The sequence below is a fragment of the Epinephelus lanceolatus genome, chromosome 19, assembly GCF_041903045.1.
Source record: "Epinephelus lanceolatus isolate andai-2023 chromosome 19, ASM4190304v1, whole genome shotgun sequence".
In the NCBI taxonomy this organism is placed as follows: Eukaryota; Metazoa; Chordata; class Actinopteri; order Perciformes; family Serranidae; genus Epinephelus; species Epinephelus lanceolatus.
The window spans coordinates 10,511,893-10,537,809 of NC_135752.1; the positions used below are offsets into that span (position 1 = coordinate 10,511,893).

At 40.9% G+C, this 25,917-nt stretch overlaps 1 protein-coding gene across 4 annotated transcripts in view; it reads left to right on the forward strand.

Annotated features, from left to right (window-relative positions):
- The first annotated feature begins 6,737 nt into the window (after positions 1–6,737).
- arhgef28a (Rho guanine nucleotide exchange factor (GEF) 28a) overlaps positions 6,738–25,917 on the forward strand; it is a 57,065-nt gene continuing 37,885 nt past the window's right edge. For 3 of the 4 annotated variants that reach the window (XM_078162101.1, XM_078162100.1, XM_078162102.1), the window contains exons 1-4: positions 6,739–6,989; positions 10,450–10,504; positions 17,843–17,987; positions 18,085–18,465. In XM_078162101.1, the coding sequence (XP_078018227.1) occupies positions 10,472–10,504; positions 17,843–17,987; positions 18,085–18,465 (559 nt within the window). In that variant the 5' untranslated portion in view covers positions 6,739–6,989; positions 10,450–10,471. Of the gene's footprint in view, positions 6,990–10,449; positions 10,505–17,842; positions 17,988–18,084; positions 18,466–25,917 lie in introns of all 4 variants that reach the window. The other variant, XM_033647321.2, reaches the window with a different exon arrangement.

Here is a 25,917-nt window from a genome sequence, read left to right on the forward strand (position 1 = left end):
GGGTTGAATATGCCCACAACTCCCTGGTTTGCTCCGCCACAGGTATGTCTCCATTCATGGCATCTAATGGTTTCCAACCCCCACTGTTCCCAGCCCAGGAGACGGACGTGGCAGTTCCCTCAGTGCTGGGGCATCTCCGGCGTGCCCGCCGAGTCTGGCGTGAAGCCCGGGCAGCTCTCATCCGCACTGCTGCTCGGAACCAGAGACTGGCAGACCGCCACCGCACTCCAGCCCCAGATTACCAGCCTGGTCATCTGGTTATCTCGTCTGGTTATCCTCCCGTGACCTCCCACTTCAAACCGAATCCTGGAAACTGGCACCCAGGTACATTGGCCCTTTTGAAATTGATCACATTATTAATCCCAGTGTGGTTAAGCTAAAGCTGCCTCCCTCCTTGAATGTCCACCCGTCGTTTCACGTGTCTCTCCTAAAGCCAGTTTCCACTAGTCCTCTGAGCCCTCCGGCCGAACCCCCTCCACCCCCCTGGATCATTGACAACCACCCTGCATTCACCGTCCGGCGGGTGTTGGATGTACGTAGGCGGGGCCGGGGTTTCCAGTATTTGGTAGATTGGGAGGGGTATGGGCCAGAGGAGCGTTCTTGGATCTCTCGCTCCCTCATTTTGGACCCTGATCTCCTCAGAGACTTTTACTCCCAGCACCCAGACAAGCCTGGTAGGCCGCCAGGAGGTGTCCCTTGAGGAGGGGGTACTGTGATGATTTTGGTTCCTGTGGTATGTTTTTGTGTTTGTTCTCTCTCTCCCTCCCCCTTTCTTCTGTTCTGCAGTGCATGTGTGTGTCAGGGGGCGTGGCTGGCTTCTCCTGCAGCAGCAGATGAGGCACACCTGTCTTCAATCACCTCATCTTCCTGTCTACAAAAGCCTGGTCTTCACTCCACTACGCTGCCAGATAATTCCATCATGTTCGGTAGAGCTCTGTGTTCTTACATTTTGTATCTTGTGCTCAACTTGCTGCATAGCCGTATCTTGCTGCCTATTCTTCTTTTTAGTGTTGCTAGAGGTTTTTGTACTTACCTGTGGTTTTTTCCCTGTTGTACTCAGGTCGTCCTTTGTGCCTCACCGTGTGCCTGAGTTTTTTCAATCCATCCTTCGGTGAATATTCTACGAGCCAGCCAGCTCCCTGCCTCCACTGCCTGCTCTTGTTTTTTCTTATTGTTAATAAACCTTTTTTGTGACTGACCTGCATCAGTATCTGCTTTGGGGTCCAAACAAAACCTGTACCTAACAGTTACAAATACTCTATAAACTATCTGTAGACAAACTGTCCAAATAAAGTGTTCCTGGCTTTGCCTCTGAAACACATCTTGTTTCTATAAACCACAATAAAACTCAGACTAGTATAACAGGAGTCAGAACAGGCCACAAGCTTGTCGTGTTGCATCATACATTGCCAAAATGTTTGAGCGCACAGACCTGTGTGCGCAATGACGCACGCATTTTGAGGAATTTGTGAAAATAAGTTCACTAATGTGATCACTTTTTTTTTTTTTTTTTTTATTTAAGAGGACCCGACAACATCTCCGGATACATTTTAAGCAGCAACCTCAAGTATCCACACAGAGGAGCGGGCCCTGGTTTGCTTACACCTGCGCGTGCTGACGTTTGCTCCTAAACGTTCCATCGTCTCCATGGCGCACAAGAAACTCATTTTTGGCATCGTTCAAAAATTGGCCCGGTCGCCATCTTTACCTCCGACAAAATATGGACAATTCAATCTCCTCAAACAATATTAACAGTGTTTTCAAATCACTACACAATTATTAACACCTTCCACACCTGTCCCGCCAAACTCAGCACATGTTGAGTGTACTCAAACAGCGGCACCCTCACCAGATTATAATAATCATATTTACACCGAGTAAACACCAAATTTCACCAAAAACCTTATTTTCCTAACAGGCCGACTAATATTACATTGACCGTTACAGTTTAGTCCACAATGATATAATATCAGGCTAACAACAAAAATAGTAATAAGAGTAATAATAACAATTTACAATAATTAAATACAAATCTTGTACTAAAATTCTCTTTCAATGATTTAAGCAACATCAATAAAAGGCTAAATTTGACAGGACATTAAAAGATGTCTTACCGGCAAAGGAAGTGATCCACCGCCTGACTCGGGCCAGCAGGTGCTCCATCGCGGGGGGTCCGGACGCCATCTTTCAGCAGGTAGGTACAGCTGGAGTTATCTCTCAGTGTTTTCTTGAGGGTTTTGTAAGGCTCGCAGGTCAACTTGTATCAAGTCTCGGTGCAAAGGGGAGATTTCGGAGATGCGTGCAGCTTTTATATGACCTCGGTAGAACGCCACCGTTCTGTTTCCATGACTTTTACTGACGCACGTGCATGCGTGTGCGTGAGTGAATGAGAAATTATATAGGCTACTGTAGGTGTTTCCATAATTAGGTGATGTGTATGAGCTTCAGAAACACCTGATGTATCACTGTAATGATGAACACACACAGCCAGGTCACTGCAGGTCACACCATCTTGACCCAGAGGTCAAACTAAGAATGAACCATGTCAACATCATTTGATTTTATTGTTGTTTTATTTTTAAATACAGAATAATGAACAGCAATATCCACAGACACTAAATGTGACTCAGTATATGCTTTCATCATGACAAGACTGAATCATTAATTCAGCCTCAATTTATACATCATGGCATTTCATTGCTGCTTCCTATCTAAGGAGCATTTTAGTGTTTTCACTGAGTGAATGTGTCTTCTCTTAACCTGTGATGCTTTTATTTTTCCACTTGGATGATACAGAGGAGCCCGGAAAGCGCCAGGTTCCCTGTGTGTCTTAGTTTGGGAGTATGAGAATGTGGCTCCTAAAGCAAATTACCAACAGACATGACAGGACTTTCAGCTGGGTACTGCTTTTTCAACCTAACCTGTCTCAAAGACAGGCCCTTTATCAAAGTTCATTTTAAGACCTTCATTACTGGAATTTTGTGCTTACATGATGCATAATCCTAAATTGATTTGTTTGATTAATTTTGTTTGATAAAACGACACCACAGAAAATCTGGGAGCCTCAGCCAGCATAGGAGCACTGTACACACTGCACAGAGGATGTGAGGTGACAAGGTTTATCATGGGCCCAGTAGCTCATATTTGCTCCACAGTGTCCCTGCAGGTTCATCTAACCATGCCTCCACCTGACTGTAGTCTTTATTTTGAGGCTTTCTGGGAGAGTGGAGGTATGAAACATGGCTGAGTGGCTTCGTCTGCAGTAGAAGAAGCAGGTACCACAATGTCAACATGGGAAAAGTATTTTGTTCCAACAAGGCCTTTGCCATTTACCAACTGCTCCACTGCAGCTGAAGGTAAAGTCTTTTGCAATATTTTGGATTGAATCCCATCATCATGCACAAAAAGAGGCAGTTATTGCTGATTATTTGTGTTGTGTTGTGTTTGTTAAGCCTCTGGTGAGGAGGGTCAGGGGTCATGGTCCATGCATGTCGCTGTGATGACACCAGGGGGTCTTTGGAATTAAAAGCATCAGTTGCACTGAAGAAGTTGCCTCATTCTGTGGATATCCAAGATCACACACAACTCTGATTTCAGCTGCTTTCTTTTAACAGCATGTGATGAATTCCACAGTGTGCTGCTCTCGCCTTCTACAGGACACCTGGGTCACATGCACTGAAAACAAGATGAGCAGAAAATGCATCAGATAGTCCTGTGGACATCATTTTAGCTTACCTTTAACAATTCATGTAGAAAAACAATTCTGAGATTACAAATGTTGAATGTGGAATGTTATCTGGAAAACTTCCACATGATGGCAGTATTGTAACTCCATTTAGTTTTTAACCACTGATAAACTTTTGCCAACAGATGGCACCACAGTCTCACTTTCAGTGCTACAAGTATGATGGGCTTTGTTCCTCTCCCACATGGCCTATAATCCATCTCTCCAGTTAAGCAAGACAACACTGTGCAAGAGAAACTGTGAGATTTACTCTGCCGAATGTGTTAAAAAGACCATATTGTTGTAGACTGTCAGCTGTGACCTCATTACACACATTTAATCTGTTGCTCATTATCAGTCAGTGGGATAAGTCCAGGAGCAGGAAGGGTGGGAAAGTCTTCCTCTGGCTTCCTGTTACTGTCATTTGTCTGTGTGGACGTCTGTGTGTGATTATGGTTACAATCCAACTGGGACCTGGAAGATCTCTATCCAACAGAAGAGCATTAGGAAGTGAAGTATTTCATGCAAATTGAACACTGATATGGAACAGCGCTGTCTTCTCTCCTCAATGCACAAGTTATGTATACTTGACTGAATTAAAAACTTTCAGTTTAGTAAAACAAAACATCTGCAATCCTGAAATAATTTGTATATATTATGGGTTACACAAATCTCAAGCTAACTGATGCAGTGATATCATATACTTATGAAAATTCCTAATACTATAAGGTCACTATTGACTGCTGCTGAATTTCATTGCTTACTAGTCACATATACATCGCAGGTATACAGTCAGTAATAGTTATGTAGTAACACAGTTAAAGTGAGCCAATAGGATAATGGTAAATGCTAAAACACATTCATAAACTGGTCATACCAGACCAAGTAAGTCTGTTGCAGCAAAACCATTGAGTGTACTGAACTGATCAAAGTGCATTTTATTACTAATGATTTTAACTGCTCCTTTATAAAGGAAAGAATGTGTTGTGTCTTCATTCATAGTGACATATTCTCACTTTAAAATAGTTGGATACATCGTCTTGGGTATTGTGATTCATGTTTTACAATTTCTCGTAGAAAAAGTCAGTTGGAAGCTCATACTTGTAAAGACAGAACTGCTGAAATCAACATTGTTTGATATCAAAATTAGGCAATATTACTGTATGCACTTGGTGTTCCTTCAGTGTTGGGTTATTTCACACAGCCACTGACCACTAGTCCCAAACCTTAAAAGAGCTATCTAACATATTAAGAGAGTATTTGCTGGTGCGTTCCATTTTTACTGTGGCAACAACAGCAACAGTGCTAACAGAGCTAAAAGTGTGAACCTCGAGGGACGCTTACCTTCAGCAATGCTGCCATCTTGATATTAGCGATAAGCGCCATATGAGTAAGGTGCAGAGCAGAGGTGATGAGTATCCAGTGGGATACACAGATGAGACTCACATGCACTAACATGCACATGTGGCCAGACCGTCTACCACAACAACGAACAGAGAAGCTCAATTACAACACATTGATGCTCTGATCATCATATAGCTCCTTTAAAGGGACACTGCTGATTTCACATGACGTTCAGTTAATTAGTCACGAGGAGTTCTCCAGTGTTTTGTCATCAGGGTTATGTCGGCTTAGTTAGACTTGAGATTTTTTAACAGAAAGACTGTTACAAACTGGAGATGTAGGACTTTAAAGAAATGGGTATTCAGAAGACAGGAGGTTCAATGGTGTTCCTTATGTCTTTAGTTTCTGATAATGACTTTAGTTGTTCTTTTATCTCAGACATGTTAGGATGTTACATACCTTGACACGTTTCCACCTTCCTCAGAAGTGTCACTTGGTGGTGGTTGTGACGCGTCTTTATCAGCTGATCTGACGTAACATCCTAACATGTCTGAGATAAAAGAACAACTAAAGTCATTAGAAGACAGTAGGTCTTACAAAAGTAATACTTGAGCTGCATTGTGGGAAATGTAGGATCCAGCACTTCTGGAGCTTGACCCATTCTAAAGAGTAAAAGTCAGGATCACAACCTCTGCTAAAATAATAATCATAATAAAATGTCTCTCATACTAATCAATACTAAATTTCTGATATATATCCTTTTTAATAAACACAACATCTTTGACACAAGCAAATGCTGTAGCCCAGTAAATAAACACTAAATCCATCTGTTTACTGTGACAAATACTGAGACAGCACAAAATCACAGGAGAAAGTAATCACAGCTGCATTTAAGAATACCCAGTACATTCCTCATGTATGACATTATCTCAGAGTCTGACATTCCCTGAGTCAGATACACCAAAAATGCAGTGATGGAAGAGGTACTTGGATATGTTGCTCAAGTATAAGTGTTCATATCATGGTGTAACAATACTTACAAGTACGTATAAATCCTGAAATAAAAATTCTGCTTACGTAAAAGTGCAGAAATATTATGAGCAAAATGAATTTAAAGTAGACAAACACAAACTGTATAATTACATTATTGTTATTGATAAATTTATGTGCAAGCAGTGTTTTGATGTTGCTTTTCATGCCATACATTGCACTTTCTTTCTTAATCAGATGCTGTGTGAGTGAAATAGTAGGCCTACCTAAAGCTGTGGGGGCTTAAAATAAATTTAGGGGAGTTCAGTATTTACCGCTAAAATATATTAAGTTACAAAATGGAAAAGATTCAAGTAAAGTAGCTCAAATTTGTACCTAAGCACAGTACTTTACTTGGTTACTTTCCACCACTACAAAAAATGTGTGTTGCTTCTTTGTGTACAATCAGAGCCAATAAACTACAACTGAGCATAGGTGAAAGTGACATCATCACTCCAGCTTGTCTCTGATTGGAGGAAATTTAAACTATAGCTGACTTTAAAGTCTAAACTCTAAAGTGTAATGCAGTAGCCCAAATCGAAACACCAGATATGAAGTATGACATAATATATTGATGGGAATGTTTGTGTGTCCTTGATGACAGGCTTCACTCCTGCAGCCTAGTGTGTGTGTGTGTATGTGAGGGGGCTGGACCAGAGGACACGGCTGCAGAGAGGAGGCACAACTCTGGCGACACCTGCAAACAAACTCCCAACCGACTCTCTCCCGGAGCGAAGAGGCGGATGAAGCAGAGAGCAACACAAATGCGGAATAAGGGAATAAAACGTGTTTATTAAGCGGAGAAAAGAGCAAGAGAGAAACTTTATTCTAAGATAACAAGTCGTGCGTTTTGAGTCGAGATCGGACCGAAAGCGGAGAGAGACGACAGCAGGTAATGGCAAGCTCATTCATCTGAAACTGAAAACTTCTGCTTCAAATCGTGTTTGATGAAACAAAGACTGTGCAGTGAGATTACCGGGATGGTTGTACTTTTGGGGAATGTGTCGTTTTATCCATTTACAGACGATCAAATGCAACGGTGAAACCAAAAAGCGTGGTGACTTCCATGCCTGCACTCACTGTTTTTTATGTGTCCCTGTTGTGGTCTTGCTGTGATGCGTTTACTGGCTGTATATAACTGCAGGAGTTTCACTTCCCGGTGAAAGCAGTACTGTATATGTTATTTATTGTTCCAGAATGATATGTTTGAGTGCTGATAATATGTATAGTAATTATCTAAAGTATGTTTTCACGTCTTTGTGTGAGAGTTCGTCGACCAGTCCATTCAGTGGCTAAGCAATGAGGTTCTTCACCTTAGTTTCTTATTATAGGGCTATAAAGAGGTGGCTGAAGTTTATTGTTGACAATATGACTTAGTCACAAACCTTTTTTCCAAGGTAGCTTCATATGTGACAACTGATAAAGAAAGTTTTGACACCTTTTTTTAACACATGGTTACAATGACTACGTTGAGTAGGTATGATGCTTATTGTGGCATCTGTGGTGGTTTCATCATTGCATCGAGCATCTTTTTCTAAGAAGTAATGTCTGACACTAGAACCAAATTTATCCACATGCACCAAATGATAACACACAGCACATTAAAGTGCAGTTACCAAAGGGCTGAGAGCAGAAAAGCTCACCTTTTCATACAGCCTATAACTGATTGCAGCTTGTCATGTGAGAGGAATTATTCAATCATGCATCCCCTGCAAAAATGTTAAGGACAACAGGATCAACTTGATCACGTCTGAAAATATTTGCACTTAATATAAAGATGTCAAAATGAGTTTCCTCGATGCTTTGTGACAGTGTGCGCTCTCTTGTTATGTGTAATCTCTTTTCTCACGCTCTGCTCTGGAGTGCATGGCCACCAGCCAGGTCAGGTTTCTTATTCACACTGAACATGTCAGAGGCTGAAGTCAGGCTGAGGACAATGACTGACACAAATTCTGTGCAGGTTTGAAATACTGGGCGTCTTGATTTAAGATTCACTCCCACAAGTGCTGTGTCTCACTTTTGCTCAAGAGCTTTTATTGAACTTAAGAAGAAGCTCAAATCAAGATGGATGTTAATCCTTTTCTACATGTGGGTTCATATGTCTTTAAACCTTGCATAAACACAAGCATACCAGAATATTCACGTTTTGTTGACGTTATGGGGCGCAACCTTCCAACCTAGGACAATGTTATTCTACAATATGACACGTAAACCTTCTCTAGTTCCACATTACAATAGTGTAGCTCTGTTGATATGAGTAGGATTAAGAACAAGTGATAGACGCCCAGGCCTGTGGCATTACACTTCTATTGATAAGATGTCATTTGGACACAGTATTATAGTGATATTATTGTTAGATAATCCCTAAGGACAGCAGTCAGTGTATTACAGTATAATGTGACTTGACCTGTTGTTAAGACACTGCATACTGTTCTGTGTCAGTTTACAGTTTCGTTTTCATAAAATAACATTAAGTTTAACCCACATACAGAGGATAAAGCAACATGCCGCTAGAGTTAATTGGGCTACTCTACTTACTATATGTAGAAAGTGTCAACATGAAAACTTGTTAAATGTATTATTTTATTGTATTTGTTGAATAACAATATTGAGATTAGAGCTGAAATGATCAGTTGATTGACTTAAAATTAATCAGAAACCGTTCTGATAATTGATTATCCATTTAAGCAACTTTTCTCACAGAAATAGCCTATCAAACAGCTCCTCCAGTGTGAGAATTTTTGCTTTTTTTCTTTAGAAGATAAAGGTAAATATAAAGTATTATGATATAGACACATTGTTAGTCTGCCAGAACAACCCATTTAAGGCTGTAGTTGGTAACTTTTATAAGAAATATTTTAAAAAAAACGCACAAAAGCAACCAATTGACCACCGTGTCATTCAATAACTGCTGCGCTCAAACTGTCAAACTAGGCGGCGCTGATCAGATATTAATGAAGGTTCGGTTTCTGCATTGCATACTTCCCACCTCAAATGCTTTCAGAAACATATTTTAGTGTACTGTTTAGCTGTAAGATGAAAAAGTTTGTGACCCAGCCGCCATGTTGGAAACAGTCGAGCCAAAATGAAGCACTGTGACCAGGCTGGTTCACAAACTTTCTCTCTTTTTTTTGCCTTTATTATGACGGGACAGATTCAAAGTGAAAGGGGAGTGTTAGGAAGGAAGACATGCAGCAAAGGGCCATAGGTTGGAGTTCAACCTGCGGCTGTTGCGGCAAGGGCAAAGCCTTTGTACATGGGGTGTCCGCTGTACTAGGCAAGCAAGTGCGCACCCTAAACTTTCTCATTTTACGGCTAAACAGTACACTAAAATATGTTTCTGGAAATGATAGGCAATGTATTAACAGAATCTTTATTTATATTTGACAGTGCTGCCTAGTTCAACAGTTTTAACGCAGTTCACCAGCAGTGATTGACATGACTCCTTGGCTCTGAATGGTTGTTTTCCTTCAGTTGCAATAGGAGGAACATAATTTTTTTCATAGACTATCTGTCTCACACACTACTGTCAGGATATAGTGATTATTTCAGAAAATATGCCAAAGTTTTTTTCAATGAAAGTTACCAACTGTAGCTTTAAAGACGGTCACCCTGGGCTATGGGAACATTTGATGGGAACCAAATGATTAATCGGGAAAACCATCGTTAGATTAATCGACAATAAAAATTATAATTATTTGTACGTCTAAGGGGTACCTGAAGAGACAATTATTTGTCAGAAACTCCCCACAGAAAAAAAAAAAAAAATTTAATCGTCCTCTTAGCCAAAAAATTAAAACTGTCACGGCTTGTCTGAGGGGCACCAGCTCATGCAAACAAGTGTCTAGACAAATGCAGCCTGCAGAGCTGACACCACTGTGCAGCTTTGAAGTCATGCACTATTCACAGCTGAGCGGATCCAGTGTGTGCTGATGATACAGTTACCCTTTTCTCTGCTGCTGCATCCCGCCTGAAGAGTCGGATACTGCACTGTAGTGTAACGTCTTCCATACAGGTGGTTCTCTCGGTCACCTAAAGGCTGATATATAGCAGAGCCTCATATAAAGTGTAAACATCTTTCTTCAGAAAATGGCCTCAGGTGTTGTTCTATTCACTGTTTTAAAATCGTGATCAGTTCTCACGTGAGCATCTCAGTTTACTGACTGCACCATACGTTTTTCCTTTTGTTTGAGTTTCAGTGAGTTCAATTCAATGCATGATTAAATGATAAAGCACTTGATACTGTATTGACTACAAAACAAAAGACAGCTTTGGACAAAAAAAGCTAAAGGTCAAAGAATTTCAGTTGTTTTTATCTTGCCATTGTTGTAACATGAGTATTTGCTCCCTAGGCATCTGGTGGATGGAGAGAAAATGGAGCTGAACACAAGAGAGGTGCCTCTATATGTAAGTGCCTACATGTTTTGCTCCAGTTTGTAAGTGTCTGATGTAGTGGTGGTCTCGCAGAGGGGTCTGATTGTGTATTTTTTGGGTGTGGTTGGGTAAAAACATGAACTCTGAGGAGCAGTCTCCCATATTTAGAAGCAATGCTGTGTTTTCCTACTAGAATTAGAGCGCTCTAGTCTTTCCCTCCAGCCGTCTCTCAGGCCTGACTCTCCCTCTGTGCAGTGGTTGACTGGCAAGCCTTGTGTCGCAGGTGAAACTCAAGCCAGGAGGGTTTCAGTCCCTGGGGAAGCCAGGCCTTACACAGCCTGCTCACCAAATGACAAGGCTCTCTGAAAGCATGGTGAACATAGGAGCCAGAATGAGAGAATATACCTATTTGTTTCTTGTTTTTTTTGCTGTAAGGAATACACCAGTGTATTAAGTGAATAAATACAAATTTTCCATATGGAAGCATGGGGTGCAGGGTGTGCAGGTGTGTTTGAATTATGTTTTTTTGACATAGTAAAACTCACTTTCTCTCTGCTACTTTCATTTCTTCCATCTGTCTTCCTTTTCCCCTTCAATCTCCCATATCCGCCATCTCTCTCTCGCCCTTATTCTCCTGTGTGTGTGTGTGTGTGTGGAAGCCTGGGTGGGCCAGTTACTGAAGCGTTGCCAGATTTCTGGTAAGCAGAGTGTCTGCTTGTTTTGCTGTGTCACCAGTTTCAGAGTGGAGGGGGGGGGGGGGGGGGTCGCTCCAAATCCTTCTCCTCCACTCACTCATAGAGGCTGATTGAGGACCAGTCTGAATCCAAGCATGTGAATCATTACGGGCTCTACCACTCACACATACACCTCTCCATTAAGAGGAAGTGGCGTCTCCACCCTCTAAGGTCACAGCTCAACAGGAGCAACTCTCACCGCTGAATGAGATCTAGATTTCAATGCCAGGCTTTGTGCAGGCGAGCCACGGCACACTGCTGTGCTATAAAGGCCGTTATTGTAACACCCTTAGTAAAGTGTTATGGTGCGCCTTCCACACATACAACATAGTGTCAGGCCCATAGCAGATACTGTCCAGCTAGATCAATGGATAAATGGTTGCATTGAATTGCAGGCAGAAAGTGTGGGAGTTCCTGTGTTTGAGGAGGTTTTATTGAGCTGCAGTGCAGGACAAAGTGATTTTGTTCGTCCACATGTGTGTGTGTGTGAGTAAAAGTAATCTCCCTGCAAAAAACTGAACTAATGCTGGTGAGCTGTAATGTGATAAGTACACATCTGGTGTGTGAGAGAAAAATACAAAACAAAACAAAACAAAAGTTTCTCACTTACTTATCCATCTCTAGCAGCGTAGCTCTAGGGATGGCAATGACAGTCTGTCTAACCTGTTGGGGTCGTTCCACCACTCTCCTGACTTTTCCTTAAGTGCCACCACAAGGTTGACAATTCCAGTTATGAGGAAGATACCACTGCAATACCTGGATGAATAGATACAATTTTTTTGTCCATTAATTTATGTTACCCAAAGGATGAGCAGTAATTACTTTGGTGATCCCCTAAATTTTTAAAATGTTTCTTTGTCTAATACTTTGGTTTATAACCAAATACCTGCAAAACTAATGACATTCAATCAGTCGCACTGTGTGTCAGTGGGAGCGTATCTATGTTTCCCGGGTTCTATGTTCCCCACTTAACCCTGCAAAAAAGCTTCTATGTTCCCTGCTTACACAAAAAAGGTTCTATGTTTCCCGGGTTCTATGTTTCCTGCTCAACCAAGCGGGAAACATAGAACCCTTTTTGTGTAAGCAGGGAACATAGAAGGTTTTTTGAAGGGTTAAGTGGGGAACATAGAACCCGGGAAACATAGAACCCTGGGAACATAGGGATGACCCGTGTCGGTGACCAAATGTAGCACGTTAGCATACTAAACTAAGACACATCAACATGTTGGCACTGTGATTGTTAGCATGTTGATGTTAGCATCACGCCAAACCACTGCTGTGCCTAAATACAGTCTCACAGACCTGCTAGCTTCTAGCATGGCTGTCAACCCTTAAGGGTAATTTTGGTATTTTTCAACCTGGACTCTTTTTCTTATGTTTTTATGTCTATGTGACTAATGGAGACAACGTTTTTTGAAAGTGGTCCAGTATTGAGTGAAACTGCTGCAGCCTGCAGCAGCAAAACAGGCTGCAATGTAGCCTAAAGTTAAATGGCAATTAAACACCATCAGTTATATCCTTTGAAAGTGTTTGTTTTTGCCCCTGACATTCTCGGATTTTTATTTTTAATGTCTGACAACATTATGAAAAGGATCCCTACAGAGACAGACTTTTTTGTTAATAGCAAGATCCTTTTTGTTTAACAAGAAACAGCCCCAAAATAACTGTCGCTAAACCCACCAGACTTTATTCATTTTATCACTATAAAACACACTTCATTTTAAGTCAACAGAAACAAAATATAACTCACAAAAACCATTTTGGTTCATTTTTCCACTGTTCCAACAATCACCTACTCTGGTTTGATTGAAATAAACATTTAATTCACCCAGTTAGATGTGAAAATATGCTGGTTCTATACATGCTTAAATTACTATTAATTTAAATGGAATCTTGTGGGTTCGGCAATGGTGATTTTGGGGCTGTTTCTGGTTAGACAAGAAGGATCTTTCTCTTAAACAAAGGAGTCTATCTCTGTAGTAATCCTTTCCATAATGTCAGACACTTAGACTAACACTGTGAGCATGTCAATGGCAAAAACAAGCACTTTTAGTGGATGTAAATTCAGAAATGCCCTGAGAAGTTGGATTACGTTGAACCCTTTTTTGCAGCTGCTGGCTGCAGCAGTCTCATTCAATACTGGACTAATTTCAAAAATAGTTGTCTCCATTAGTCACAGAGACACAAAAACATTGGCGCGTCCAGGTTGAAAAACAGGCTACAGAGGTAGTACCGTTTGAATTTGTTTCTTTATAACAGCTATCATCTCACACAACACAACTGCATGTTCACAGATGGAGATAGATTAGCTACATCCTTGTTGTACAGTACCACGTTTGTTCAATTGCCTGTATGGTGTGATAGTCATAGTTATCACATTGCTCTTTGAGCTAGTGGGTGTGCTGCGTTATGGTTTATGATTTTGTTTTCTCTTTAAGTGCTGTGGTGATTGTGTTTGCCATGCTTTTCACATGCCAAACAAACAAAACCTCACCCTGCCAGTCGTTAATTGACGTTTGATAAGCTAGTCATAAAAGAAGAAAAAAAAAATTGCTTTTACTAGAACAAATAGACATGTGGTGTTATTACAGCTGTTTTCCCAACTATTGCAGTTAGAACTATAATAGTTTTAATAATTATTAATGTCAGTTAACACTTTGCTTCTTGGTATTCTTATGTAACAAGGAGTCTACACCTGGGAACCCTCTTCTTTGAAATGATATGTTTGCGGCACCATGCCAGGCTTACTGACAGCATTTTCTGACATGTATAGTATCTCATTAGTATCTCATTTGCACAGCAGATTAAATCAGAGGTATGTGTCTCAGCAGAGTATGAGAAAAGGCAGACAGCACAGTTCTAGCTGTCACACTCAAGACTCCAGTGAGATTCTGGTCTACTGAGTTTCTTTTAGCTCAGATGTACGCACTCTACAGTACACGTCACTGTTGTTAATGAGTGACTTGGAAATATTTAAAATACTTTCACTTTGAAACATTCATAGGAGTTTGAAAAGACTTTGTTAGCTTGCTTTAATGTTTATAAAATTGAGCATATGGATGTGGGTAGCATGTGCCTTTTCTCGGCCCTCTGTTGGTTTTTGATCAAAGCCAACCATCAAGTAATAATGATTTATAGTGACTGTGTGAGGATTTCAGCACACTTCATTTTTTAGTTGAACTTGTCTTAACGAGACAAAATGTCATCTGTGTTGGTTGCCAAACTGAAACAGTATACTGTGAAAAACTGTTAATATTTAAAACAAAATATTGTCTGTCCCCGCTGACGTCAGGCTGTCTTCTCACCAAGGGAACTGACTGTTATTGGAGCTGTTTTTGTTGTTGCAGTGGCAGTGATCTTGCTCCCCTGACGTCACCTACGTGTTGCACTCAAGAGATCATAGCAAAGAGCTCTAAAGCTGATGACTGCTGGTTTCCTGGAGACCACAGGCAGCAGATCTGACGTTGTTTTTCATCACTGAATGGACAACAACATGAGATTATAAAAGCATGTCACTGGTGTGTGCTTGGAGTTGGTGTTCTATTGAAAACAAATATTTATATGCACCAGTTATTATGTCATATTAAGGCAATCAGACACAACATTATTCGCTTTTAGGTTTGTACCAAGCTGCTATTGCATATGTGATAGACCTCCTCATGTTCCATAATTAACACATTTGGCCTGACCTGAGAGCTGCCCATATAGAAGGCATGAGGTAAAAGCACAAGGTGTTGAATATTTCATTGTTACTGGATCAGGTTGTGTCATGATAAAGCCCAGGAGAAAAGGCCATAGATCACATCAGTTTGACGTCTTATCACCAGCCAGCCTTCCTCCTTCCTCTTTCCCCAAGGCACAGGAGATACAGTTAGTCTGATCAAATTCTACCTGTCTAAACCAATATTATGTGAGGCTGCTGCTGATTGTTGGGACAATGAAGTGGGACCTACAGCGTCCTTGAAGGAGTGAAAACAAAATCAAAGGTTATTGAAAAAAAGCATGTATGTTTTTTTTGTCCTTCATAGACATTTAAATCTATTTAGCTGGAGGACAATTGCATAAAGATAAAACAGCACAGACAGAGAATAAATAGATCTCCTTGATGTTATTATGATATATCAGAATATGACTTGTTAGGTTAAGGTAGAATTATTGTGAGATTATGATCTTTGTCCAAAATTTAGCAGAGGGAAGTCCCGCCAGTGCAAAAGTTTAGTAAAATTTAATGGTTACTTTAAAAACACAAAGATAGTCTGTCACATTTTCATAAGATTAATAAAATTCTACTTTCATAATGAACAAAATGTAAAATAATCAGTGATGCCCCGTGACTCACTAGCCTTGTAAGAAATCAGGAAGTCTGCACAAACCAAGGGCTGACATCTTATCTTTGTTAGTTGGAAAAACAATCAGCGATAACATTAACAGCGGTAAGTGTGCGCTAAGTGGTACTGCAGCCAACCACTTAGTGCATACAACAAGCTGAGAAACTGCAGCCTATGTCAGACCTCTGTTATCAGTCCAAACCACCAGCCTGCTAACACGAGGTCAGTGTCATTTATACCTCTGAAACAATATGAACTGGATTCAAGTCTGGAAAGCTCCAAGAGTCTCAAGGCAAAACAAATAAAAGGGACACTGATATAAGTTTGAAGCTCAGTGAAACATTGACTGGTTAGCCAGGGGCATGATGGTCTTTCCTTATGAGGTTGTGCAGAGAAGTATTTCACTTTAAATTTGTAAGATGCAAAACACTGCCCACAGCTGCTCAAGACTCTTAGTTTTGTTTAAAGATATTGATGCAGATTATATAATCAATGGAACACAGTCTGAACTATAATTGCCAACTGTGTAAGCTTCAGTTCCTTATAGTGACTGACCACTAAATGGAGGCAGTTTACATTTCAGCATTTTTGTGGAATGGTAGTGGCCTTACTTATCTCGTTTTACCGGTAGGAGGAAATCAAAAGTGGTTTTGAATAAGACTTTTAGGCTAATGGAATTTAATGTAATACTTTGACAGCACAAAATAAGCCACTGCGGCTTTTTTTAAATAAAGGATATACAGACTTTTTTTATTGTTAATATGAGAATTATATGAAGGGTGATCCATTTAAGTGTACGAGTAGGATTTTTGATGGAAGACAGCCCCCTGATGTAGATTGGAAGCCATCCCCAGGAATCAATCATTTTGAATACTATAGTCTAGCCTTGCTAATGTTAACGTTAGATATCTGAGAAAGTATGTAACTCCATAAACCAATACAATAACACAATGGCTAAACAACGGTAAGAAATGTATTATTATTGGTCTTAAAGGCTATCTAGCTGCCTTTAAAGGGGGGTGGGGGGAGGGGGGGCTATCGCCAGCTAGCTGTTGCTACAGCACGCTAATATTGATAGCTTTTACTGCTGGGGCTAGTGCTAGCTAGCTAGTGCCAAAGCAAGCTAATATCCTTGCTAATACCGCTAGGGGGGTTAGTGCTACAGCAAGATAATATTGCTAGCGAATACTGTTGTATGTGAATACTGCTGCGTGTGTGTGTAGTGCTAAAGCAAGGTAATATTGCAAGCAAATACTGCTGGGGGGCTATTTTCAGCTAGCAATAGCAATGTTATCCGTTGTTGCTGTGACCATACCTCAACTTTTTCCCTATTGTAGGCCAGCCATTCCTGATAATGTAAGAAATTATAGCCTGTGTGTGTGTGTGTGTGTGTGTGTGTGTGTGTGTGTGACTCTTCACATAAAGTTTAGCTGGTGCAGGCCCTAAAAATATATTTAACATAATGGATGCATTAGCCTAATGTATTAACAATAATGATAAACTAAGGATGACACCATTAATCACAAGATAAAACCCTGAGCTGAGCACAAGAAAACAAAAGATAAGGATATTGCACAAACATGGAACTCCAAGTATGCGATCCCTCTTGAACTTGAACGATACACTCTGAGCTAACCCTCTTTCTCTGGGGGAAAATTTATACAGAAGTGGTAAAGTAAATCTTGTGGTTTCCATGTTTGGTATTCTAAATTGATTATGAGGACAAAAACATTTCACGTTTGCCTTGTTTTGGTAACCTAATGCTTGGCATCACTGCATCAGTGGTTATATGCTGTGGAAACATATCAGCTGCAATGAATAATGAGCAATAGAGGAAGTCTTTGTCTGTGTTTGGATTTGTAGATGTGGGCACACAATATGAGCTTCTACTCAGTGAAATCTATCTGCGTCTCTTGCCCTTCATGTCTTGTAGATGGTACAATTTTAGGAGGGTTGGTTAGTGTCTTTATGGTGATGCAGGAAAAAAGCAGAGTTCAGATTAGGTCAATAAACAAGGTCAATGATGTAACAGAAATAGTGAATCTCATTTTGAAGGTGGATCATGAAGTAGACACTCAGTGGGGTGCAGCTCACTCCCATTGTGAGAGAATGAGTGGTGTCTCTATTTTCTTTTCTTTTTTCTTTGCTGCCCCATTTTTGCTCCTTTCTTGCAGTTTAAAAAGGTCTGTGAACTTTGTAAAACTGGCCTAAGGTTATCAGAAAGTGTCAGCAGGGTGATAATTGTTGTAAATACATGATGATTATTGTAAATACAATTAATTGAATTTTCTTTTTTTTTTTCATCTCAGGGACAGGTGGAGGCCCACATACAGTTGCAAGATAGCACTCCTGAGGATGCAGAGTTTTACGTTGTTGTACAAGGCTCTAGACTTACACATGTGACTGCAGCAAAGAGAGGAGATGATGGACTTACTCTTCGCTTCACAGTTCCCGGTATGTCCTTATTCAGCCTCTAACAACACAAAGAGTTCTCTCTCTGCCTGCCGTTGTCTCACCACCTCCTGTCATGATCTTCCTTTATCTCCCACAGGCCATGACCTTGTGGAAATTGCCTCTGTCACATCCTACTTTCATACAGAGGACCAAGTCAAACCGTATGCGGGTGAAGCGTCTCTTGAATACCTCAGGGACGTTGCTCAGGAGGCAGCAGAGTACCTGAGTGCAAACAGGGACCAGCTTGGCCCCCAGAGCTACCTAGAAGTCCTGAAGAGGTTTTCCACATTGGCGCAGGCAGCTGATGAAGAGCTCTTAGCTGTGGAAATAGACTGCAAAGAGGAGGATGTGCAGCACAGAGAAAGTTTAGGTGATGAAGCTGGATGTCTCAGGCAGCTGGATGAGAAGATCACACAGGCCATAGCCAACATGGATTACCCTCAGCAGTGGAAGAATACTGACAGTCAGCCAAGAGAAGGTAATGACACAGGAAGTAGGAGTGTAAGTGATGAGCTGTGATCTTGTAGGTTTTTATTTGCCAGAGGTAATTTTGCTGCCACTTCAGCCTCATTGCATGTTATTGGTGTTTTCTGACAGCTCTAAAGCACAGATGGGTCTGCATATTGTGCTGTATTAATTATTTAAACTTAAAAAAGTTCCGCCGCAAAGCCTAGAGGTCTTGTCCACTCATGTCCTAGTTTGTACTCTGCTACTTCCTGGATCATTTACAGAGGTCAAATATCAGGGATTCCCCTCTGTTCAGCAGATATAAAGGCTCTCAATGGTTAAACTTCCAAAGGTTTTTTTTGTTCTGTTTTGTTTTGTACATTTTTTGCTGTTGTTGCTGTTATGCACATCCTGGAGATCTTCCTAAGGGCTGGTTCACTCAAGGTCAGAGACATATTTTATGACTTAACTCTATGTGTTGTCTCATTTGCACAGGTTTTGAGGTATCCATCTAATATTCATAGACACTATTTCTGCAGTAGAAAGGAGCTAACTGATCAGGTAGAGGATTATCCCGAATAAAAGAGACACTCACTCTGGAAAGACATGATTGATTTTTTTTAAACTTACACTATACTCTTCCACAAGTGGGTCAAAAATAAATCAGTAGTTTTGTTAATAATAAAAACACATCTTCATATATTGGCGGCATGGTGCTGCAGTGGTTAGCACTGTGACCTCATAGCCAGTGGGTTCTGGGTTCGAACCCACCGGCTGGCTGGGGCTCTTTTGTATGGGGTGCTATGTTCTTCCCATGTCAGCGTGGGTTTTCCCCAGGCTCTCTGGCTTCCTTCCACAGTCCAAAGACATGCAGGTTAGGTTAATTGGGGACCTTAAATTGCCCGTAGGTGAGATTGTGAGCGAAAATGGTTGTTTGTCTCTTTGTGTCAGCCCTCCAATGGTCAATTGACCTGTCCAGGGTTTACCCCACTTTTCACCCAGTGTCAGTTGGGATAAGCTTAAGCCCTGCCGCGACCCTGAACAGGATAAGCGGTTATAGATAATTAATGAATGAGTTTTCATATTTTTGTTTGAACAAATTACCTGATTTTCATACAATTATTTTTATCATCAATTTATCATATAAAAATCGCTTCTTAGCCTGTTCCTAGGACTGCACTCATCTGGACAGTGACCTCAGATGTTGTACCTGGAATCAGTTGGAGCCACTCACAGCCTCAAGTGTTTCGATTACCACTGGCATCACTGTTGCCTTTACTCCCCACATCTTTTCTAGCTCCTCTCTCAGCCCTTGGTATTTTATGAGCTTCTCGTGTTCCTTCTTCCCGATGTTACTGTCGCTCGGAATTTGCCACATCTATCACCGCTGCCGCCTTCTGTTGTTTGTCCACACGACGTCCCATTGGTTAGCTATCAACAGTTTGTCAGTCTGGAGCTTGAAGTCCCACAGGATCTTAGCTTGGTCATTCTCAACCACCTTAGGAGGTGTCTTCCATTGTGACCTTGGGACTTCCAGCCCATATGTATAGTGTATATATATATATATATATATATATATATATATACACATATATATATTAGGGATGCGGCCGATTAGATGCCTTAACGATTAAACGTCAGCCCCCTCACTAGTCGGCACCAGAAATATTAGTCGGTTAAAGCAGAGATAATGGATAAAGGAGATACCCCAACGTAGGTTACTCTTCCTGTCTCCTAAGTGGGCGTGGTTAGCTCTCCCTCCAATCAGAGCCTGTTCTCCCTCAAACCCCCCCCCCTCCCCACCACCGTGTTGAACAGAGGCTCTGTGGATGTCTGTGTATGCGGATCGAGAAGCAGGTGGAATGAAAATACATTCTTCCTATTATTGCAGCCTATTGCTGCACAAAGCTTGGGCATTTTTTATTTATTACTAGCGGTAAATAACTGTTTGTAAGCTAACTGTGATTTTACCGCCTGTTTATCAAGATTACAAGATCTCACGAGAACTTGTTTTCTGAGACGGACAGGGCTCAAACAAAGTTAATTTTCTCTTGATCTGCGCGGATGAAAAATGCAGCTTTAGAGTCAGAATGTTGGTAAGATGTGTGGCTTGTGGAAAACGAACCCAATATTTATTTTAGTGACTATAGGGCGAAAGAATTGACCATAAATTGTGATCACGTTCATTTTACTCATTGACGACAATACATTCAGAGCTGCCGCAAGTCTCCTATGGGGGCGTGGCGCTAACGTCACTGAATCAGGAAGTGAGCTGAGTGGGGTATCTTGCTTTATCCAGTATCTCTGGTTAAACCAATTAGTGTTTTATTTATGTACAAAACCGCTTAACTGTCATGCAGCTGCCTGCCACTAGTGGGTGTTACAGAGCCATCAGACAGCAGTCCCCCTGCTAACGGAAATGCTTGACTAGACTGGAGTTTTAAAACAGCACGGTGGGAAATTGGAGAGATGTCCTCTCACAAAACCAGCGCGGTTTGACAGTGAGATGTTATATTATTTGTTAACTTTGAGTGAGTTGTCAGATAATGTGCAGGGTTTACATTCATACTGCATGGCCCAAAATGCTTCTCATTTCAGCTGAACTTTAATTATAATTTAGATGTTTTATTAACTTTGAAGTGAATTGCTATAATTTCTGTCAGATAATCTGCAAGGTTCAATGTGCCCCATATTTCAGAGGCTATTTTTTTTTAGATGTTATCTTAGAGGTGAACTTTAGACTGAGTTGCCATCACGTTCACATTCATACCGCATGGTGCAAAGTGTCTCGTACTTCAGAGACATTTAGAATCCAACATGGTTGTTGAAGATTGTAATTAAAGGCTTCAAAAGGCTTTTAGTGCACACACTATTATTTGGGGACAATGTTTCAAATACTTAACAATTAATTGTGCTAAATTTGGATTGTTTTCCCTTTTTTAGACTAGTCAACTAGTCTTAATTAAAATGTCCGTTTAGTCGACAGGGAAATTAGTTGCCAGGAACATCCCTAATATGTATAAGGAAATGTGTTGACTGTGTGACTTGCTACTCACAAAATGTATACTTGTTACTTGTTACTCTTTTCAAAAGTAATATTATTACTTTCTTGCTACTCCCTTCCGAAAGTTATTTGTAACAATACATGTTATGTTTCTTTTCCGTTACATCCCACAAAATGGGTAACTTATTCTTAGCTTAGATAGCTTGCAAATGATTTCTTACCTGGGGTCATCTGTTTCCTGTGACTGGTATTTTTCCAAGGATCTGCCTGAAAAACGAAGATTCAGTTGTGGAGATAGGCAACATTTCATCTACTACGTATCTAGCCACAGGCTTCATTAGTACTTTGTTGCTTGCACCCTGAAGCTGTCCATAATTAAAATCCAGTTTTGGTTGTTTAGCCAGTGTAGGGCTACAGCCATCCTCTGCAGCTTTATATTGTTGTGCTGCTGTAGTAGGTATTTCAGGAGGGTTGAGGTCATGTTTTTCATAGTGGAAAGAATCTTAAGTAAGCTCCTAATAAATGCATACAATTTACATTTCCCATCAAATAATGTGAATATTTACAGCTGTTAAAAGTAAGCATTTCCATCTTCCAAACTATAGCTTTACACTACTTATCATTATTGTAGTGTGTTACTGTCAAACACTGAAAATCTCACAACCTCAGATATCTCAAATCCTTGGCAAAATAAAACTGTCATCATAGCCTAATGCCACCAGAGGAGTTTTGGTTTTTTTGGAACTGCCCCTTAAATGAACAAACTATTAGTCACTCAGGTTAATATCATTGCAGTGGTGTTCTAGTGTTTAGTAGGTTTGCAACCCAACATGAGATCTGACTGTGTGCAGCCCAAGTCTTTTATCACATGATGTGCAGGACCAGCCAGCCAGCCGGGTAGAGGCCAGTGTGCTCCAAAGACAGAGCAATTACTGCCATTATTCCTCTTCAGCCGGATTAGAGTTGTCTTGCAGACCTCTGCGTCTATTAAATCAACTCCCACAATCCTCCTCTGCGCTGCACTCCCTCTCCTTTACACCACAGGCGTGTCAGAGTTGTTTCTGGCGTCTGGCCTCAGACTTTGTTATTTACGATGTTTCATTATTTCAAAGCAGCAAAGTCTCACCTCATTTTTTAGGAAATGAGGGCAAAACACTCACAGCATCCCAAGGTATTACTATATATTGGACATGGGTGCATTTCAAGAAATTACATGCCTTAGTATGGAAAAATATGCAGAGGTGATTGAATTGGAGTTTATTCCCTTCTTGAATTTCCAGATTGTTGGGAAGAAAAATTAAGAAACTAAATTGGATCCCTTAACAAATGCCCATATCATGTTTGGCCCTCAGCAGTGTAGTATACAGTATGTGCATTGCTTGCTTAGACAAAGCAAGTGTCCATGCAAAACACGGGTGAGGTGCAAATGCAAAGCAACTGTCGGCCCCTAGTTCCTCAGTGCACTATTGACTGGTCGGTTTGACAATGACATTCTTGTTTGTTGAACTTTGCATGAAGAGCATGTTCAGCATTTACTCCTCTCAGTCGGTCGAATCTGGGTCACAATTAACAGCGCTATTGTGGAGGTGACAGGGAGTTTCAGTTCATCTCAGGGCTCAGGCGACAGATTGGAGGGAAAAGAGAAAATAAGAGTTGAATTCTTCTGCACATTGTTTCTGGGTTCGCAAGATAGCACCATGGCAACCGTCAGCTCTCACACACACTTACAGAGAAGGCCCAAAGATAAAGTACCTCTGGTCCTCTCTACAAACACTCTTTCATCCTGTGCTTACAAAACAACAAGAGTGTATACGCAGGTTTTGTGCTGAGCAGTGATCAGCAGAAAGCTGTTGCCACCCTCTGCTTCTGCATAATATTAGCCTAGAGAGTGCATGTGAGGGCTTCATTCAGAGTGATTCAGAATTGTTTATATACCCTTATACTCTTTTATGCTCCGCTGCACACACTTCAGAAGGCAGCAACTGTTAGAGCAGGTGTCAGCTCGGTAACACATCCAGTTTTTCTAGGTAATAGTATTATTGATATACTGCAGACCTTTCGTAACCAAGAGCCATTCATTCCTGTACCTGAACGGTTTATGACTGCCATACGTTCCACACATATGCAGTAGATGATCGGTGCACCTGCAGAGTTAAGAGAGCATGTATAGAATAATACACTTTGATCAGTTTGAAGGTTGATTAAAAAGGTCTAATTAACAGATGTATGGTATAGCCTGATTGATGCTGTTTTGACAATTGATATTTGTGAGTTTGAGATAACAATATATCAGCTGCTTTTTTTTTTTTTTTACCTAAACACCTAAAGGGATACTTTGCCTTATTCAACCCGCTTTGTATCATAACAATGTGGGTAGTTTATGAAAATGAACAGTGGAAAACTTCTGTAGTGGCAAAATAAGATTGGATTGGGTTTTCTTTGACCCCTGTTCCAATTTCTTGTTCTTATCACATGGGGAGTACAGGTGCACTGTGTCACACTTGCAGCCTTCATTCCAATAATATTTCAGAGGGTGTTTAGCATTCACTGTGGCTTATATCTTACTGCCAAAAAAACACATAACATGATGCAGTGATTTCAGGGTCCTTACATTTAAACTAGTGTTTGCAGTTTCCATTCACCTGCGGAGCTTATGGCTGTAGTGATGCTAAGGTGGAGGTCAATAACGGCATCTGCTGTCACCTGCCTTCTCTCCGCCAAATTAAAGCTCAGTGTCCTCACCACCTTTATTATGTGAATCCAAATAAACTTAAATACAGCTCCTACAACTTTCCTCCATCTTTCCAATGCCCAGATCTCCCTGCTCATCTTTCACTGGCTCTCAGTATGGATAGGAGAACTAATAAGTAGGAGAACTGGATACAGCATCGGAGGCAGAGCCCTGTCATTCCTATGAAAGTTGCTCAGTGGTGCATGAACCCAAAAACGTTCAATTGCAGCATATAAAATTACCCAGATGATCAGTGCTTCTTCTGCATCATTTGGAACAAGTGCACTGGAGACTGATGCTGGCCAAGCCAACAACTTCTGGTTTAGCGTTCTGCTACCTTGAATGGGGATAAAATGATTTAATCATGCGGCTCTTCTAGACTTTCTAAATGTTATCGGACAGAATAGATCAAATACTGATACTGAAACAAATCATTTTGCAGCCGTTGTGATGCTCAAAAAAATTTTATCCACTGATTTACAGACAACTCTTTCTCCATGGCAAGCCTTCGTCATGTGCCTCTTAAGTGTCGAGGTCCCTGTCTTTTTGCTGTCATATACCAGCATCGTGCTGTACTTAATACACTCGACGAAGCTGACACACACATTATCACCGTTGACAACTCACATGTGCGCGACCCCTCCCCCCACGTGTGGTAAGTAGTTTGTTCCATAGCCTAGGTCTATTATGAGGAGCCCAACCTGTCCGAACTCAAGGATAGTGGTGGGAAATTCCGGGTTGGGCTCGGGCTCAGGCAGAGAATCTAAGTTCTAGCCCAATGGTATTAAATGATTGGCTTGGAAGTTGTAATCCCACTGTTTAGCCACTGCAAAAATTTGATTCAAAGCTAGGCACACTTCCTGGGGGCTCTTGGGATGTTGCTCAAACAACAGATTATACTTCCTCACCACGGACACAAGGAGTATAGAAGGAGATCAAGAGAGAGACCTGCCGCCTCTACCGTACAGATGTGTGTTTCCTAGGATAGCAAAGGCATGACCAGCCCTACTCTCCCTCTGAGTGCCTATTACTGGTTACCGTCATTGGTTGAACTGTTTGGGTTTAGGCAAGAAGAGTGAGATTGATTAGGGTTAAGGTAAGAATGTCAGGGTAAACCAATTAAAGGCAAAGTAGGGCAGGTCATGACTTTGCTATCCTGGGAAACACAAATTTGCCTCTCCCTCTCTCAAATTTAGACTTAACTCCGATCCAATGTTAAAACTAAGCAGTACTGACCAAATATGAACCAAGATTCTGTTACTGCTTTGCCTATTTCTCGCCTCAGATGTTTTCAGAATCATATTTTAACTTCCTGTTTAACTGTAATCTGAGATTGTTTGTTACCAACTAGATGCCATATTGTTTGCTGTGGAAATGCATCCAAGCTTCATCACCCACCAGCAGGAGCGTTAAGTGGTCCACTGTGGTGCAGTGCATTCTGGTAGTTGTAGGTGTTCCACCTGTTAAGCAAAAGTTTTTTTATAGACATGTAGCACCAGTTTTGTAAGTGTTTGTATTTCTCCTGCATAGACAGCCTAGTTTTATAAAAGAACCATCTTTCCAGCATTGAAAACCTTCTTTAAGATGAACAACAGCCTGTAAAGTATAGTATAGTATATAGTATAGTTTTGAAGACCTACAGTATAGACTAGTATGGTCCTAGTATGGACATTTTTAACTAAAGTATGCTTATTAAAGGGACAGTTTACCCCCAAATCAAAACTACATAGCCTTCTTCTTACCTGTAG